The sequence below is a fragment of the Triticum aestivum genome, chromosome 2B, assembly GCF_018294505.1.
Source record: "Triticum aestivum cultivar Chinese Spring chromosome 2B, IWGSC CS RefSeq v2.1, whole genome shotgun sequence".
Taxonomy (NCBI): Eukaryota; Viridiplantae; Streptophyta; class Magnoliopsida; order Poales; family Poaceae; genus Triticum; species Triticum aestivum.
Genome location: NC_057798.1, coordinates 471,405,594 through 471,419,628, shown reverse-complemented (window position 1 = coordinate 471,419,628; position 14,035 = coordinate 471,405,594). Strand labels below are relative to the sequence as shown.

The 14,035-nt window shown below is 45.2% G+C and overlaps 1 protein-coding gene across 1 annotated transcript; it reads left to right on the top strand.

The window, feature by feature from the left end:
* The first annotated feature begins 2,916 nt into the window (after positions 1-2,916).
* LOC123045519 (uncharacterized protein C57A10.07) lies at positions 2,917-5,347 on the top strand. Its single transcript, XM_044468596.1, has 3 exons — positions 2,917-3,741; positions 4,350-4,474; positions 4,625-5,347. The coding sequence occupies exons 1-3, from the start codon at positions 3,162-3,164 to the stop codon at positions 4,943-4,945; spliced, it is 1,026 nt and encodes a 341-aa protein (XP_044324531.1). The 5' UTR covers positions 2,917-3,161; the 3' UTR covers positions 4,946-5,347.
* The last annotated feature ends 8,688 nt before the right edge of the window (positions 5,348-14,035 follow it).

Genomic DNA, 14,035 nt, shown 5'->3' with positions numbered 1-14,035 from the left:
GCAGTTGAATTTTTTGGTGAAGAAGTCAAAGGAGTCTCCATGGTAAAGCCAAGGCAGTCCACCCGACTTTTTTACGCTAGATGCCGGAGCTAGCTGGTTGGTGTGCCTTTCAGTACCCGCCCTCTTGTCGTCATGATCCCTAGTCGGATGACCCCCGTTCTCGGCTTATGTGTGTTGGTCCCTGTGTGGTGAATGTGGAGGTGCTTTGCTACCTTGTCTGTCGTCGTCGCGACCTCTGTACGGATGTCTTATTTCTGAATGCGTCATTGTCTTTTGGACTTCGAAGTCTTGCCGGCTGTCATTTTCCATGCACGGGTAGCCAAAGAGTGCTCTTGCCTTGGACCGACTAATCGTCTCCCTCGACTTTATTTTGCTTGTGTTCTGCCAGGTGGTTGTCATCGTATCCCCTTGGCAGGATGTCGTGCTTTGGGATGTCTGCATGTTATTTGGACTCTGTGCTCTGTCCAGATGGCCCCGAGTTGCCTTAGTTGTTTCGAGTAAGAGTCCTCGGTTCTGATGGTATAGGCCATGTGTCATGGAGGGGTGCGGTCGGCCTTTATATTGACCTAACTGTTGGGTTGCTCTAGCTGGCCAAAGAAGGACATGGTCAATGATCATCGTTGTCTATCGTTGGTAAATATACAGGGCAGATACAAGCATAATACAAATAGAATCACTTGTAGACAATTCATGAGAGACATCCTTCAAATAGTTCACCGAAATCTTTTGGTTTCAATTGCTTTGCTTCTTGGATGCAATTGGTCTTTGCACCAATGATGCAAGAGTCATCTACTCCAACAAAAAGTGAGCCAGTTTGAGACGGTTCTTAAAGAAAACAAGTTAAAAAGCAAGAAATGGAGGAGGTGTGATAGGGGGAGAGAGGACAGAAGAGTATCTATAGCCAAACTTGGCAAATCCGCCCCTAAACATCCACTAACACGCCCGGGCGCGACCTTGGACAATGGCAGACGCCCCCTCAAAAGTCCTACTGGACAACCACACCCCTCGTAGCAAAAACCTCAAATTGATACAAATCCATGCACGTGGATCATATAGCACAAATTCATCACCAATTCTACAATGTACCAAAAAGGAAAGTAAAGCACATTTCAATAATTCAAACATGCCAAAATGAAATTCAACGTCCCGATCATGTCTGGTCAATATGATGAATCACTCGTCGGGCGCCATCCGGGCCGCGTCCGCTGCTACGATAGCCACTCTCACCCCTTCGTACTCCCTGCTCATGTTGATCTCCTTTTTCCTTGCCACAAGCCACTTATTGCCTTCCGGATCAAAGAGGTTTGACTCGGTCAACATTATTCTTGAATCTTCCGTGTCTCTAGCAAGTTGCAACCTCTCCTTCTCGAGATCCATTTTTCCAAAAGTCTGGGCTTTCTCGAGCTCTGGTTTGACACACACCTCTTGCTTCTCAAGTCTATCTTCTCCCCCTCAATTTGCAACTGTTGTTTACCCTCTATCGGTCCGAATCCATCCTCTCTTTTTGTGCAATCAACATGAGCTTGTACCTCTCCTCTTTCTTCTCCTATCTTATGGAAAAAATGCTCGTCCATGTGGCAAACATTTTAGTTGTTGCTGCATCATGGGCGTCCTCCCCTTTTCCCACTTGTTTCCCATCCCTTGGCGGTTCTTCATTGGCACGGTGGCTCATCCATCCTCCCCTACAACTTCTTCCTCTTCATCATCCAATCCAGTGGATTGTTGGGAGCTTGAGCCATCATTTTTCTTCGACCTCTTGTTGTTGCTCTTGAGGTCATCCACAAGATGTTGCCACTTTGGTTTGCCATTCAATTTCATCCAACAATGGCTTAAAATGAATGGCTTCGTTTCAGTTTGTTGGTACAAAGTGGTTGCCAACCCATCTATCAAACAAGAATTACCCATGAGAATGGAACAAACAAAACTGGCGATGCAATTGGTGACAAAACGAAGCAATTCAACTTACTTGACTATTGACTCCAACCCCACTTTGAGTCCGACCAACCACGAAAGCATAGTGGCTGACAAACTTGGCTTCGGCTCCACATATTCCTTGTGTTCATGGTATTGCTTGTGGTCTTGTGGATCTTTTCTCAATACTTGTTGCCCTTTTGCTCCATGCCACATATAGGGTCCATATGCTTATGGACTATCAAGATTCAACCAACAAAGCATCCTCATAGGTTGAGAATGCCAGGCCTCTTGCCTTGCGTATCTTTGCCTTTTTTTGGTAGGGCCCAATGTTCCCCTAATAACATGCGCAAGACAATTGGGATCCCCAAGTCATATTCCATAGGCTCATGTTCGTCATGAAATTGTCCAAAAATGACCAGGATCCCAAATAAACTAATGGCATATGTATCAAGTTGGTCCAATGGCATAGCTAAAAACAAAAAGAAGCAATACAAAATGGAGGAAAAATTGTATCGTGTCTTGCTGCGACATTTTGTCGAACTGGATCTGGGCAGACAGGGCGCTGATGCTGCCCGTGCTTGTTTGCATCCATTGGATTTGCGGCGAGTTGTGCACCATCTCCGGACCCTTCAGTTGCGTTCGGCCGTCCGGAATCCCCTCCCCGTTCGAACGACGGATCGTTATTGGTTGGGGGAGGAGGGGGGGGGGGCGATGGCGGCTTTCTTCTCGACGACAAAGCGACGCGTGCGGGGCCAACAATCACAATAGAGGGGGACACATCCACATCGATGTTGACCACCTCCTTCGCCGTAACTTCCTTCGCCGCCCTTTCCTCCGGGCGACGTTCTTCGTCTTGCAGTTCACCGCCATGGACTCCGCCAAGGCATCATCCATATTGCTCTTTGAGGGACGAGGCATCCGACGACGACATCTATGACAGTACATGAGGGTGGCCGCGGGATGGGTGAGCAAAGTTTGAGGACGGGGTCCATGGCTCCATCTACCACGAAGTAGCCAACTATCTGAACCATCGAATCTTCCACGGCTAGACTTTTTCCCCTCCACCACCCTCCACGGTACCCTCGCCTTTTTTTTCCTCGATCCCTTCTATCATCTCCCACGCTGCTCTGATCCCCGACCTCCCCGAGCTCCAATCCGACCGATCCAATGCCGCTCTAAATTCTCTCCTCTACTCCACCACCACCTAGATCCGGCCGCCCCGAGGCGGCGGAGCTCCGCAGAGCTCGATGAGCAGCCAGGGATTCGGCCCCGGGAGCCCCAAGTCCTTCCGCTACCCTAGAGCCGACTACGATCTCGAGTCCGGGATCCCCCGCAAGGGCCGCAAGCCCAAGGCCTCGCATCTCGACGCCCCCGCCCCCCTCAGCTCGGCGCTGATGAGGATCCGCTTCTTCTACGAGGCGCACCCCGTCGCGGTCGCCCTCATCCTGCTGTCCTTCGGGCTGAGCGTCCTGATCCTGCTCTCCGTGTACGAGACCAGGTTCAGGACGATGAGGAGCGGCGGCAATGAGGTCGGGGCGCACCCGCTTCCGGGCCTCCGCAACCTCGTCATGGTGGCCGGTCATTCGATATACACCAGCGCGAGCTGCGGGAAGACCGACCGCGAGGATTCGTGGTTCTTGGAGCCGTACCAGAAGCACCCCGGCCAGGCGGCCACCTTCTTGGCGCACATCAAGGAGGGGGTGGAGATCGCGGGGAGGGATCAGGGCGCGCTCCTCTTGTTTAGCGGTGGGGAGACGAGGAAAGATGCAGGGCCGAGGAGCGAGGCGCAGAGCTACTGGGCTATTGCAGAGTCGGAAGGCTGGTTTGGTGAGTTTCAGGTTACATCAACATTCCTTCTTTCGTGCTTTAGTAAGATTATTATTATTGGCACAATGGGGTTTGGAAATGTGGTGCTGATTAGTCTTTTTGGCGATTGTTCGTCATATGTATCCTGCACTTGTAACAACAAGGCCTAGATGTACAATTACTTTCTGAGTTCTGACTACTACATAAATACTCAGTTGCTCTGATGAAAATGCAAAGCAAACAACATGCTTGTTTTAGGTTCTGTATATATATATTGATGCATGATCATAGATTTAGGAATTACTAGTATTGTGGAAGTAAATAATTAAAATGGCTGCAGAAAACATCATTGACAGCAAGCTGCTTCACATTTTGCAGAGGCCATTGCAAAATGGCTGATGAGTTCTCTAATTGTGTCAAACATGTAGTTCAGCTCATAAATACATCTCTGAAACATGGATAGTCAGAATGTAGGATTGAAGAGGTTGATGCTTCCTGAAGTTTATCATGTTTACTTTCTCATCTCAGTACAGTATTACCACTGTTGTTTATGTATCCAGTTCGAGTTCGTTAGTTATTTTGGCAATCATCTGGCAAAAACTTCTCACTATTTGCATGTACATGCACAGGAAATGATGATAGTGTAAGGAACCGGGCACTCACTGAGGAGCATGCACGAGATAGTTTTGAGAATCTCCTATTTAGCGTTTGCCGTTTCAGAGAACTCACTGGAACATACCCACAGAATATAACTGTAAGTTTTTTTTTCCCTTTTTGTCAAGGCTTTCTGCTGAAACCTTATTTCACCTATTACTTGTTGGTAATGCATTTATCTGTACTTCAAATTAATTCTTGAATGTCTGTTGATTTGCCAATTTGCGACTCTGAACATTTTGTTGCTTAGGTCGTAAGCTATGATTTTAAGGAGGAAAGATTTGCACAACTGCACAGATCTGCACTCGGGTTCCCAGAAGAAAGGTTCTTTTTCTCAGGCACCCCAGCTACAGCTACAGCAAAGGAGGCAGCTCTGAAAGGCGAAGCCTCTGTCAGGTCTCAGTTCCAAGAAGATCCATACGGATGTGTTGGACCTCTTCGTGTAAAGAGGCTCAAGAGAGACCCGTTTCACCGTACCATTCCTTACCCCAATGGCTGCCCTGAATTGAAGGGTCTATTCTCCTATTGCGGCATGGTGCCATACTCTGGGAACCTTCCTTGGACTCAGTAGTGGAAAAAGGATGTTTGGATCATACTTCTACTCTCACTGTAAAATCCCAGCATTCTTGTTTTGCCCCTGTTTCTAAGCTGATAGAATAGATATCCCCATTCCTGTCTTCTGTGCGAGGGAGAAGAGAAGATCTAAGCTACACTAGTTAGATTGTTTTCGTCACGAAAGCATGCCCACATGCTCCATATATACAGAATTTTTTCTCACTTATCCCGGGTCTCCACTGAAAACTGTGAATTTGTTAGTACACATGCTCTGTAAACTAGCAGTGGAAGCAAGTGAACTTATAATTTGTAATTCCAGCTTGAACTGCACCAGTAAAAACTGGAAACCTTATGAACATGTGCCATGTAATATCCTGGTATTCTTCCATTGTGAAAAAAAGGCTGTTTTTGTTTTCGAGGCAGGAGCTTTGGGAATATGTTAATGGTCTATATGTGCTCGCTACTTTGCCGTTTTACTGGCTCTGCCATGTTAATGGTCTATCTGTGTCCATGGTTGTGTACTAACTACTTCTAGTATGATCATGTTTCAGACATTGATGCAAGGTCCTTTTGTGTGGATTATAATTCAAGACTAGTTCATAATAAAATCAAATTTTTCCGTTTTTAAATACATGACCTTGTAGACATGGGCACTTTTTAAGATGCAACTTTGAATGTTACTTAGTACGTAAAAATGTTAGTACCCTTCTTATGAAACATTTTTCATGGAAAAACACTTTACATTAATTTTATATTTTTATTTGAACAATCTTACGAGTTACGAGTGTTACTTTATAATCTATAGTCAAAGTTAGAGAAGTTTAAGTCGGTGTCTGGAAGGGAGGTAGTAGTATACTTTAGGATCAAAGGATCAAAGTTGTGTGATGTACTTCACTTAATTGAAGATTGTAGCAGCACTGTCCAGCTATTGGTCCAGAGCACCAAAGTATTTTGTATGCCTTCCTTCCTCAGAAAATGTATTCCCTCTGTAAACTATGAACTGCAAAATCGTCTTATATTAGTGTACACAGAGGTAGTATTTTGTATGCCTTCCTTATTAAAAAAACATCGTAAATGTTAGCTGGCGTACGTGAGCCAAGAAACAGGTTCCAGCAAACGTCCTTCCTGCCGTCTGATCTAGCTACACAGATCTTGGCACAAATCTAGCGCCATGTCAGTTCTCTGAATATTTTGGCGCTCAAATATCCTGGAGAGCCGCATAGGGAACTCACCAGTTGAGCTAGTGTACGTTTTCTGAATATTTTGGCGCTCAAACACCTTTTATCCCCTGTTCAAGAACTCGTCCGATTAACCAGTTAACTTGCCCATTAATCCCTACTCGTAGGGTCATCAAGTAAGCGATAAACCGATAAATCGTCCGATTAGTTGATTAAATGGCCGATTAGCCTACTAATCCCCTACTCGATAGGATGACAGCCAACCGAACAGCTACCAGTTAACGATTTTCTCAACAATGCTTTTATCTATTTCAAGTTGTTTTTGTTTTTGTTTTTCATTTGATTTTTTTAACAAATCCTGAATTTTTACATTGTTTGAAAGAAGAAGAAAAGTGGAGGTGATTTTTTTTTCTAAGCAATGTGCATTTTTATTGTATGTAGCATGGCATTTCTCATGTTTTGGATGACATTTTTTTACTAAGAGCATGGCATTTTAATAATTAGTAACGTGGCATTTTAATATTAAGAGATGTCCTTTTTATTATTAAAAGATGGCATTTTTATTTTTAAGATATGGCATTTTTATATTACGAGATGGCATTTTTTTAAGAGATGACATTTTTATTTATTAAGATATGCCTTTTTTAATTATTAAGAGATGGCATTTTTATTATTAAGAGATGGAATTTTTCTTTTAGATGGGTTTTTTTGTTTACTAAGAGATAGCACTTTTATTATTAAGAGATGATATTTTTGGTTTTTAGATGGCATTTTTTGTTTATTAAGAGATGACACTTGTTTTGATTATGGCTTTTTCTTTCTTTCTTTTTTTGTTCACATGGCTCTTTTTTTTCATGGCATTTTTATCCCGAGGATGGCAGTTTAAATGTTTTTTTAGTTCATACAACTTTTTTAGATCATACTCATTGTATTTTTATAATATTAGAGAGGTGGCATTTTTAGCATGGCATTTTTCATTTTTGTAGTTCATACAACCTTTTAAAATCATACTCATCATATTTTTATGAAATTAGAGAGATGCCATTTTTTTTATAAAGTAACATGTCATTTTTTCATAAGTTAGATCATGGTAATTTAGGGGACTTTTTTGTTGATGACGGTTTTTCGAAAAAGAAAAGTATCGGGGCCTCCTCACTGACGATCGATCGAGGGATGGCCAGACCGTTTGCTCGGAGCTGCTCCCCCAGCGAACAAACTACTGCCTCCGTTCCATATGGGACGGAGGGAGTAGTTCGCTGGAGATCGTTCTCTGACTGACGGATGCCAGATATTGGGATCCAATTTTTTTATTTGTATGCCTTGACTGGTTCGGAAGGTTCAACATCTGATGCAGGGATACTAAAAGTCTATAATGTGAGCCGGATTTCATAGATCTTAGCGGAAATTTAATTACTTGATGGGGGCAATATCAATTTCCTTGCACCCCATCGAGAAGTTTGGTATCATCTACAAGAACAAGGGTGGAACAATTGTCGACCGAAAGATTATAAAGATTATTTAGTTTTTGTCGTGCCCGTCTACGCAATCACGTTGAGCGTGCAACAGGAATCTTGCACACTTAAGTAGTTGATCATTACTCCCTCTGCCGGGATTGGGACCTGAGACCACTTCTCTTGGATCAAAACATATATTAATTTGCTCACATTAATCCTTTCATCTATCTATGCACTCTCTCATATATCAGCTCTCATATGCAGCCAGTGAAAAAACATGCATGCAACATATTTATCATTTAGCCATGGGACTAGCAACAATGCCTCTTGCTACAACCAATGAAATGGATGCATTCATGTTGATTTTCATAGGAAGGACTTATAAAAACAGACGTGCTTGTGGTGATCTTAGGCCTAATAAACCCGGACGAAGGGAGTACTACTTATATTTATCTCAACACATGTGTATATGCCACGTCATTAGTCCTATTACTTTTATTTCTGTCAACATTCTGGTTTTACAAAATCAAATGGAGGCATATTCTTCGGTCCATGCCGTCACTTGCTGCATTGTTATGATCCTCTGGAGGTAGAACTACTTGCAATCAGAGAAGAATTTTCTCTCTCACTTGTTTCGAAATAGACTTCCACCACACTTTATAGATAAAGTAAGCATCCATACAACTAAGTACCAAGACAATATCAGATACAACGACAGGGGCAACAACACAATATAGTGGAGTCAACCTGTTGTTTTAGTTTAAATAGACAGTTTGGAGACTGTGAATATGATTAAAAAGGAAGAAATGGACAAATCACAATATAGTTTTCTAATTCTTCGTGATATTGAGCTTCTCATTTCTCAATGAAGCTCCTGTATTACTCACATAAAGTGATCTCAAAATTCGATAAGCCATGCATTGGCAGCTTTTGGTAGGACGAGGGTGTAACGCCCCGGATTCGATGCGCCAGGTGTCCGTCAGTTATTCGCCGTCATCGCCATGTCATTTGCTTGTGTGTTGTATATTTCCATGTCATCATGTGCATCTCATTTTGCATACGTGTTCTTCTCATGCATCCGAGCATTTTCCCCGTTGTCCGTTTTGCAATCCGGCACTCCTATGTCACCCGACGCCCCCTTTTGCCTCTTTTCATGTGCGGGTGTTAAACTTTCTCGGAATGGCCCGAGGTTTGCCAAGCGGCCTTGGGGCCAGTTTTTTTGGGCAATTCTCCCAGCATTGACCCCCTCCCCAGCTTCTCCCAGAATTGCCGCTCCATCTTTTTTTACAATTCCTAGTTAGTTAAGGTCTAATTAGCTAGGAATTGTAAAAAAGTATCAAGTGGCAATTCTGGGAGAAGCTGGGGAGGGGGTCAATTCTGGAAGAATTGCCCAAAAGAACTGGCCCTTGGTACACCACCGGTAGACCGCCTGTCAAGTTTTGTGCCATTTGGAGGTCGTTTGATACTCCAACGGTTAACCGGGTAACCGTAAAGGCCCCTTTTGTTTTGCAGCCCAACATCCCTCCAAAGTGGCCCAAAACCCATCCAAAACCCCTCCATGCTCTTGGTCGTTCGATCACGATCGCGTGACCGAAAACCGCTCCTCATTTGGACTCTCCTAGCTTCCAGAATCTACAAATATGCCTCCCCCGTCCAAATTCGCGGATGATTTCCACCCCTAACCCTAGTCTCCTCTTTCCTCTCGCCGTCGGACGCGTCCGCCCGCGCCGGACACGTCCGCCGCCGCGCCCCAGCCACTCCGGAGCCGCCACGTGGCGCCCCCGCGCCCACATCGCCGCCGGCCCACGGAGCCCATCCAGGGCCCGCGCGGGCCCAGATCACGCCGCCGCCTGGCCCGTCCCCGCCGCCGCGGCCCGCGCGCGCCCGCGCCGGGCCCGAGCTGCTCCGCCACCCCGCGCCTCCGGCGCGCTCCTTCGACCGCCGGCGCGCGCGCCGCCCGCCGCCGGACCGCGCTGCCGCCGTGCGCCCGGCCGCCGCCCGCGACCTCCGACGCCGTGCCGCCCGACCTTCCCCGCGCCTCGCCGCCCGCTCCTCCGAGCTCGTCGCCATGCCCTGCGCCGCCGCCTCGGCTGGCCGGAGCCCGAAACTCCGCCGCTGCCTCGCGACCCCGCCGTCCGCCGCTGTCGCCGCGGATCCGGTCGGACCGGACCGGATCCGGCCGTCCCCGAACTCCCCGGTACTGTCCCGCGCTCTCCCTGCTTTCCTCCACGCCGGATCCGGACTTCCCGGCCCCGAGTTCGTCTTCTCCGGCTAGATCCAGGCCAACTCCGGCGAACCTCGATATCCGCGCAGACAAGGTTGACCTCCAAATTTTCCCTAAGTCCCCGTAATATTTGCATTTTGGTCCCCTATTCATTGCATCATAACTCCATGCATACAACTCCGTTTCATGCGTGTAATATGTCAAAATGTTCATCATGAGATGCTCTTTATTTCATTCCATTGTATCATGCTTGTTTGAGTTCATCTTGATTCCCTAATCATTGTTGCAAGAATGCTATATGATGTTAATCAGCTGAAACTGTTATAACTTGATGATTTGTCTTTTTTGTTGCATTTTGTGTGTGCATCCTATGAGGTTGATGTCTAAATGTGTTTTAAACTATGCCATGCCATCTTTACAGGGGTGCAATCCATGTATTTTCGTGAGTCTTCTAGTGAGAGCATCGAGCTTGTTAAGTAGGGTACTTACTGTTGCTGTTTTGCTAGGCTGAATCCTGCTGATACAAGTCATTCTATGCATAGTCTGAAGATGTTCACTAAGGATGATTTGTTATACATGTCATGCTCTATCCATCCATGCCCTAGTTGCATTTATAGCCTGCTGTAGCTTGTTGTAACCTTGCTCTAAAGTTGCTGTCAGCCTGTTAACATGAAGTTCGGTTTTGCCATGTATTTTGCTAGTGATCCATGCATCCTATGAACTTGCTATTGCCATGCTTAGCTTCATAAACATGTATTCTTACTGTTGGTTGCCTTGTCATGCCATGTAATGCTCTGTGGTGAGTGGTACAAGCTCACCAACATGCCTACTTATTGTTGTTCCTGCCATGTATGAATCTGTCATATAACTTGCCATGTTTAAATGGGTGCCATCATATCTTCTGATCCTTTTTGGCTCATGGTCAGTAAGGGACTTTTGTTCTATGCAATTAATAGATTCATGCCATGCCTTTGTTTGCCATGTTAAGTTCCTGTAGCATGTTGTTTGATAGCTCTAAACATTGCAACCAGATGTTATTTCTGCTAAGCCTGAAACTGTTGTTATTTGCAATCTTGCCATGTATTTTGGAGCATGTTCTAGTGATTTCTGGAGATAGCTCAGTGTTCATGTTTTGTCATACTTTACCTGTGCATCATGTCCATGCCTTTTTTTCTCATGTTGGGGTGCTGTAGCATGTTGTTTTGATGCTTGCAATATGCCTAGTTGCTGTTTTGGACAGATTGTTGCTATAACTTGTATAGTGTGTGTGTTAAACTGTTGCTCCGTTTTGAGTGTGCTCTATATGAAACTTGCTTGATTTTGCATGTAGTTTCATATTATCATGTTGCATCCATGTTTTGAGAGTGTTTGATTGATGTTTGTATGTATTTAGCATCAATGCCATGTTTAACTTGCTTTGTTCATATCTTCTAGGCCGTAGCTCCGAATTAAATGAACTTTATATGTAACTTGACTAGAATTTCGTGTAGATCATATTGGTGCATCTTAACTTGCTATTTAACAACTTGAATATAAGGTTTAATCAGATCTGGACCAATTTCGAAATTTGCATATGAGGACTTACCGGAATTGTTATATGTTGTTCCCGGCCTCATTTAAACTTGCCTTGATGTGTTGCTCTTGTATGCATCATCTCTTGCCATGAGTAGCTTCATGTAGCTTTGTGATGCATCATACTTGGTTGAGCATCATGCCTTGTTTATGTGTGGTGTATTTACCATGTTGTGTGCTTCTCTTGATAGTTCTCGTTTCGTTGCGATCGTGAAGATTCGTTCGTCTACGCTTGGTTCGACTTCATCCGTTCGTCTTCTTCATGGACTCGTTCTTCTTCCTAGCGGGATTTCAGGCAAGATGACGGCTACCCTGGATCTCACTACTATCATTGCTATGCTAGTTGCTTCGTTCTATCGCTATGCTGCGCTACCTATCACCTGTTTATCAAGCCTCCCAATTTGTCATGTCAGCCTCTAACCTTTTTCACCCTTCCTAGCAAACCGTTGTTTGGCTATGTTACCGCTTTGTCTCAGCCCCTCTTATAGTGTTGTTAGTTGCAGGTGAAGTTGAAGATTGCTCCATGATGGACAGGATTATGTTGGGATATCACAATATCTCTTATTTAATTAATGCATCTATATACTTGGTAAAGGGTGGAAGACTTGGCCTTATGCCTGGTGTTTTGTTCCACTCTTGCCGCCCTAGTTTTCGTCATACCGATGTTATGTTCTTGGATTTTGCGTTCCTTACGCGGTTGGGTGATTTATGGGACCCCCTTGACAGTTCGCTTTGAATAAAACTCCTCCAGCAAGGCCCAACCTTGGTTTTACCATTTACCTCACCACCACCTATACCTTTCCCTTGGGTCGGCCAACCCGAGGGTCATCTTTATTTTAGCCCCCCCGGGCCAATGCTTGTCTAAGTGTTGGTCCAAACCGAGCGATGTCCGGCGCCCCCTGGGCAACCAGGGTCTATGCCAACCCGACGTCTGGCTCATCCGGTGTGCCCTGAGAACGAGATATGTGCAGCTCCTATCGGGATTTGTCGGCACATCCGGGCGGCTTTGCTAGTCTTGTTTTACCATTGTCGAAATGTCTTGTAAACCGGGATTCCGAGTCTGATCGGGTCTTCCTGGGAGAAGGTATATCCTTCGTTGATCGCGAGAACTTATCATGGGCTAAGTTGGGACACCCCTGCAGGGTATAAACTTTCAAAAGCCGTGCCCACGGTTATGGGCAGATGAGAATTTGTTAATGTCCGGTTGTAGATAACTTGACACCAGATACGAATTAAAATGCATCAACCGCGTGTGTAGCCGTGATGGTCTCTTCTCGGTGGAGTCCGGGAAGTGAACACGGTTTTGGGTTATGTTTGACGTAAGTAGGAGTTCAGGATCACTTCTTGATCATTGCTAGCTTCACGACTGTTCCGCTTGCTCTCTTCTCGCTCTTATTTGCGTATGTTAGCCACCATATATGCTTAGTCGTTGCTGCAACCTCACCACTTTACCCTTCCTTTCCCTTTAAGCTTTGCTAGTCTTGATACCCATGGTAATGGGATTGCTGAGTCCTCATGGCTCACAGATTACTACAACAACAATTGCAGTTGCAGGTTATGCGATGATCTTGACGCGAGCGCGATGCTTACTTGTTTTGGAGTTCTTCTTCTGCTTCTTCTTCGATCAGGGGATAGGTTCCAGGTCGACAGCCTGGGCTAGCAGGGTGGATGTCGTTTGAGTTTCTGTTTGTGTTTCATCCATAGCCGGATGTTGCCCTTATGTATAGATGATATTATAATCGTGTGGCTTTGTATGCCTTTTGGATGTATCCCCATCTATTATGTAATGTTGATGTAATGATATCCACCTTGCAAAAGCATCTTCAAGATGCGCTTCTATCCTTGGTGGGACCTTCGAGTTCCTTTAGGATACGGTCGCATCTTGGGCGTGAAAAGTTGGTATCAGAGCCTCGACCGACCCTAGGAGCCCCCTTGATTGATCATGTAGTTTGGCCGATGTCGAGTCTAGAAAAAAACTGATTTCTGAGTCTATTTATATCGGAGAGTAGGAATTCTTTTTACTCCTCAGCCCCTTCGTCGCTCTGGTGAGGAATCTTGACGTAGGTGTTTTGAATTACCCCTCTTCCCTTTCAAATTTTCTTTATGATCACGCAGTTGGTTTTTCGATCGTTGGCTCTCAGCTCTTTTCATCCGGTGCATTTCTCGTCAAGTTGACTCGAGCCTCTTCATCTGTGAGTTCAATCCTTAGTTGTTTTCTTTTTCCCACCCGCCCACCCCTTTTCATCTTGGAGCCGGAGTCCGTAATCGAGTATCCATCCTACTCGTGCGAAGTTTTTGCTCTCTCTCCTCAATGATTTCAACCGGTGTTTTCTCTTCAAGATATTCGTCGGTTTCCCCTTCCAAGTTGCCTTTGTTTTCCCGCCCTCCCACCCTTTTTCTTCCCGGAGTTTGAGTCTGTTTCGAGCATCAATTTCATTCGTGCAGAAGCTCTTCAGTCTTCCCTCAATTGTTTCAACCGGTGAATTCTCGTTTTGTTCGACATTCTTCATCTCTTTTCCGGTGGACTCAATTCAAATTTTCCGGGTTAATCATATCCTTTTTCCTCGAAGTGTTCTCCTTGCTCGTTCGCCTCTCGCCAATTTATCCTTCCGGAGTGTTCAAGACATCTCAGGAGATTCGTCTGTGTTTGAATTAATTCGAGGTTATCACCTTATTCA